Source organism: Trichoplax adhaerens, genomic scaffold (genome assembly GCF_000150275.1).
Source record: "Trichoplax adhaerens TRIADscaffold_2 genomic scaffold, whole genome shotgun sequence".
NCBI lineage: Eukaryota > Metazoa > Placozoa > Uniplacotomia > Trichoplacea > Trichoplacidae > Trichoplax > Trichoplax adhaerens.
Window position 1 is genome coordinate 8,346,535 of NW_002060944.1, and position 6,000 is coordinate 8,352,534.

The 6,000-nt window shown below is 30.1% G+C and overlaps 1 protein-coding gene across 1 annotated transcript; it reads left to right on the plus strand.

Annotated features, from left to right (window-relative positions):
- Positions 1-206: 206 nt before the first annotated feature.
- On the plus strand, positions 207-5,095 carry TRIADDRAFT_21874 (uncharacterized protein; the record flags this gene model as incomplete). Its single annotated transcript, XM_002109597.1, has 3 exons — positions 207-668; positions 2,812-2,862; positions 4,517-5,095. 3 exons carry the CDS (start codon positions 207-209, stop codon positions 5,093-5,095), a joined length of 1,092 nt encoding a protein of 363 aa, XP_002109633.1.
- Between the last annotated feature and the right edge of the window lie 905 nt (positions 5,096-6,000).

The window sequence follows — 6,000 nt, forward strand, 5'->3', positions numbered from 1 at the left end:
ACAAGGGATTGGTTATTAATTTTATTCTTACCCTTTCGTTACTTCAGGGCCACTTTTGATAGCCAAGCGTATCAATACTTAAGGTAGGATTTTAAGATACTCATGTTGCCTGCATTTCTGTTATATATTAACATAATATTAAGCATATACAAACTTATTTATAGAATATATCGAATTATTACCTTATTTTAATCAAGATTGAAGAGATGGATACTGTTTTATGCTTTAAAGCAAATAGCGAACGTCGAGAACAAATTCGACACAGTAAAATTATTGATCAAGAAATCCTACAAGAAAGAACAGAGTACTACAAAACGATTAAGATATTACTATTAGGAGCTAGCGAATGCGGAAAATCAACATTTTTAAAACAAATGAGGATTTTACACGGCCAAGATTTTGACGTCCAAGATTTATTGGAATTTCGTTCCATTATATATGGTAACATAATTCGAATTATGAAAGTTTTAGTCACAGCGAGACGAAGTTTTGAAATTCAGTGGAAAGATTCTTCTCATCAAAACTATGCCGATCAAATTTTAAACTTTAATACTAAAGTAAATGAAATTGAGCCGCATGAATTTGTCGCAGTGGTTGATATGATTCGGGAGTTATGGTTAGACGAGGCAATTCAAGAAACTTATCGACGAAGAAATGAATACATATTGGTAATAAAACTGAAATTAGCTTGCTAAGGCCTAGTTCAAATATAAAATTGTCGCTCATACTTTATGATAGATCTTTAATTTCAAGCTACAGGATAGTCTAATGATTTTTGCATTTATTGATATTCTACCCAAGTAGCTAATTTTTACTTTGAGCTATTGCTTATGATAAGCAGATTTACTTTGGGTTTACATATATATTCCTATCATTTAATAATAATGATGAGATAATCTAGATTGCAGATGAAATAGCCGTAGGGAACCGTCTAATAACGAACAGATTTTTTGTTGCTAAAAATTAGTTGTTATTGATATGAGGCATTTTTCTACCGTACTTTGTTTCAAGGAGATTAGATTGATTTATACTGTAGTATATGCATATGATTCACATTATCTAGAGCATTATTCGCCGCCAATATAATTGCCAGATCGAGTGCTTTAAACTATCATTAATATCTAAGTAGTGTACCTTATATATTTTTTGAAACGTTGCTTGGTAACGTAGTCATTAAGAAGACATAAAAAATTTGACTTTATGGTATTAATCCTGAGTTAAATCCGCAATGATACACAAAAAGTATCGAATGGAGTTTCGTAGATATGAATTGTATCTTCTATCCGGAAATAATTATCAAAATGACGTAAAACCATCAATATTACACATTCATTTATATTATGTTATTTTCTTATGGATATATTAGCATTCTACATATATTATAAATGCAACTAATTCCTTTTATATACGTATTATTTTAAGTGAAGGCTTTGCCTGATCGAGGTTATCGTTCATCACTAAAATTTGTTAGGTTATGAACATAAGATGTAGGAAAATGATACCGTGATAGCGGTTAATTCTAAGGCTTTCGCTTATCTGTAGCAAGAAAAAAATATTTTTATCAAAGTATTAAAAAGTTAATGCAGGTTCATTCAGGGGTTCTGCCATTTGACTAATCTGTGGTGCTCTGATTTTGTACCAAATCAATCGTATTATCAAGGATACTAAAATATCACACGTTATAGATTCTGTATTACTCTCTTGTCTATGTGCTCATTCAATGGCTTTCGATCCCCTTTAGCTATGAAAAAACAATTTCATCAAAGTATTATAAAATTATAGCGTGGGTTAATTCAGGCGTTCCAGTATTTAACTCCTTTAATTGTCCTCTGATTTTATACTAGATCAGTCAGATTATCAAGGAAAGTAAAACATCGCTCATTATAGATGCACCATTACTTCCTTAGGTGACAAGCGGCCAGCGGTAGAAAATTTGTTTACTCTACTTTCGCCAATAGTTCTCAAAGCTGCCACCATTTCGAAGCTACTGATCGTAGGACGTACTTTTATTTAGTATTATTCATCAACGACAGCGGTTGTTTAAATGGAATATAACCTCACGGTCTTTGCCTCAATTATTCATAAAATTTAACGTGATTATGCACTGTTATATGTATTGTCGTCGTGATTCGACAACATATTAAGTCAAAATCGCACAAATAAAGTAGCTAAAATTAGAATTTAATGATAATCATTGAAGTAAAATAAGGTATGACTAGTTTGTGAACTCTTCCTTTATTAAGTAAAATGGATTAGATAGGGTAAAATAATAAAACTAGAGGATTAGTTCGTATTTCATCTTTCAGTTAAATAGTTTATAAGTTTTCCTAGCAATAATATAACTATAAGGCTATCTTGCGTACTTCGAATCATAGTCCTAATAATTTAAACGCTATTTACATCGACTAGTATGTCGTACTTAATGTTAATCTTTAATCCTTTTTAGCGGCATTTCTTTGTCATAGTTTTCAATAGCTAAAATTACTAATGTATGATTTATGGAAACAGGAGTTCGTAATTTATTGCTTTCAGAAGGTTTATGCAGCTAGTTAGGATGTATTCTGACAATTCTACTGAATAAACGATTGATGAAATATCCAACTTTAGCCATGTTAAAATATATAAATTATCTATATAACTTATCCTATAAAGTTAGCATAGTGAAAGAATTTATACTAAAAAATTTATATATATATAGTAGTATCCATGGAACCATTTATGTTTAAGAGGAATGAAAATACTTCTATCTCTATTTCTATTTGATTGCCAAATGACTGACACCGATGTCTTGCATTCGCTTTTATTCTGCAGGCAGATTCAACGAAATATTTCATGGATAGGCTAGAAGTTATTGGCAAGGAGGTGATTATAAAATTATAACAGCAGCTTACCATTTATTTCATTTTGTTCTCCTGTTAATTTTTAATCTTAACGAAATGGAGAACGAAGGTAAGCTGACTTAGATATACAGTGGATTAATTAATAATTGCCACATTAGGAAACAATTTCGACACATTCTTGTTAACATTAGATATCATTTAAAAGGATTCTAATTTCTTTGGTTATTTCATGTTTCGTTGACATTTACTTTAATTGTGCGCTAATATGTCTTGATTGATGGTGTTGGTACTCGATTGGATATAAATCCAAATAATAATCTATCAAGATCAGATATTAAGTAAACGCGCACTTAGGAAATATGTAATACATGAAATACAATCCGGAGAAATCTTAGTGTAAAATACTTTCAATAGTCACTATAAGTAAGGATAAACGTTCATAGTATTCATACTATCGAAGATTCAAATTATTACTCTGTTAACATTAAAAAGCCTCAATTTAATGGTATAATATTGTCCATCTATGATCATGGTTACAAAATGTTTAAAAAATTAAGACTTCAGAATAACAACAAATTCATTTAGGCGTGTATTATCGTATTAGATGCGGGTATAGCTAACAAGTGTAAAATGATTACACAGATAAAGAATATAGTAATTGCCCTATGTTGCAAAGCGTCTATGTTTTAGTTTAATATAGACTATTAACCAAATAGCAAAAAAATGAAAGCCCAATATCGCTTGTAAACTATTACTCAAAGTTTAAAGTTAATAATGAAACGATTCATTTGCTTTACTGATACGGTACCGGTGGCTGATATTCGTAATTATCAAGCAGCCACTAGCGAATATGTCCTGCGATGTAATTCTGAATGTATACTGCAATCTGCTGTTCGATTTCTAAGTTAAAAATGAAATCCTAAAACTCATGTTCGGTTTAGATTAGAGCATTTTATCTTTACATTATTTGCTGATCTATTCACTGCAATGATTAATTCATAACGGATAAAAAATTTTCATTTGTATAACCTAGTTGTATACGATTTAAGAGGCATACCAAGGATAAGAGGAAAACTTTAATCTAGAACGAGAATATCGATATCGCTCTAAAGTAATGAATCCTGTGATATTAAGAAGCATTTGAAACTTTTATCACAAATTTAATCTTTTACTGTATATCAAACATATTTTAAATTTCTTGCACAAGTTTCTTTACAATGTCTGGATAAACACAAATGTAGTATACAACTTTACTCTATATTAAAGCCTAATTAGAGATATATCACTGATAGCAAAAGAATGAAAACGATAAGGTATTTTTACTTTTAAGATGCCGTAATTAGTTGAAAATTATAGAAAGAATTGTGCTATTTTTTAAGTAACTGGCTATAAAGTTATGAATTCAATGTCGGTCCAAAGATACTTTTAGCTGATCTATTTAGAAGGAAACATAAAAGATAACTATTAAGAAGGTTTCATGAATTGTACTTATCAAGCTGCTACTCACTGATATAGTCGACATCTTAAAAATATCTGAAACCATAATGCAACTATGCTAAAATCAATTTTTGATACCCAATGTTTCAAGAAATTACCCGTAGATTAGATATAATCTTCGTAAGCCTCGTAGCAAAGCTTGCAATGAATCAATTTAATTTGATCAATTTTAACTGTAGGATTACGTTCCAATTCGAAAAGATGCTTTAAGGATGAGAAAGGCAACAAAAACAATTGTTGAATTTACCACCACAATTAATAAAATCCCATTTGTCTTTATTGACGTTGGTGGGCAAAGATCTCAAAGGCGCAAGTGGTTACAATGTTTCGAATCTATTACTGCCATTTTATTCTTAGCAGCAGCTAGCGATTATAATCAAGTTTCACTAGAAGATAGAAAAACTAATCGCCTACTGGAATCATTAGAAATATTCGGTGCCATAGTCAACCATGAGCTCTTAGCTAAAGCTTCTAAAATCTTATTTTTAAATAAGATTGATTTACTGGAGGAAAGGTTAACCATAAGCAATATCAAAAATTTCTTTTCTGCATTCAATGGGGATGAAAATGATTTAACAACCGTTAAAGAATTTATATTGCAGCTTTTTTCCAACAAGATGGAAGCCAATAATGACAATGATAAATCATTATATCATCATTATACTATCGCTACGGATACTGAAAATATTAAGGTGGTATTCCGTGATGTAAAACAGACCATTTTACAAGAACGATTGGGAAGCTTGTTACTACACTAAATTGCCAAATTGTGTATTCGTTATTTGTCTTCTTCATTAATGCGCTATAATATGATTTGAGTTGTAGTCTCAATGAATTTACTTTTAACTCTTTTTCAAGTTAAAATTGCCTTGTGATATACATTAAGTTAATAATGACCGAGTGATCTATTTTACAACAAGTTTACAACCCAAGTAATAATAACTCTACGTATGAAAATCACTCAATTAAAATTTCTCAGCTTATATGGTAATGAGGACAAGATTAATATGATGATAACGATATGGACTTTTACTGTAGATTATATTAATTATTAACCTTAACCTGATAAAATAAGGATAGAGACTTTACTTCTTTTTCTTCTGTATATGTTGAAAGCTAACTCTATGATCTCAGTCGCTACAATTTTAAATATAATTCCACATAGTATGCTTTGCTTAAATAATTCGCCCAGATAATATTTAGTCCCATACTCTTTCCAACTGAAAAATAATATAGAGAACTAGCAGAAATGTTAAGTTGATTACCACTTCATAACTGATCAATACAACAAATAAATTAAAACAAAAATCTAACGTTAACGTGATTTAATTTTATTTATTTTATTGGATGAAGATATTTACAAGCCTGTTCTGATGTAGCTGATGTTGAAAAATTCAACGATTAGTATAGAATACCCTTTTAGTAGAACGTCTAGAATGTATCGTCTTGTCAATTGGGGAGAATAAATTGAATAGGGTAAACATGAATTATTACGGTTTGATATTTCAGATGTTTCAATACGATAAATTAATTATTATATTCGCGTAATATGCCTGTTATTTAGCAGTATGTTCGACTAACAAGACTTATGTAAAGGAGTAATTTCATTAAATTTATTGCACTCGTATTCGATGATGTTTCAAGTTATTCCATCTTTGTCCTA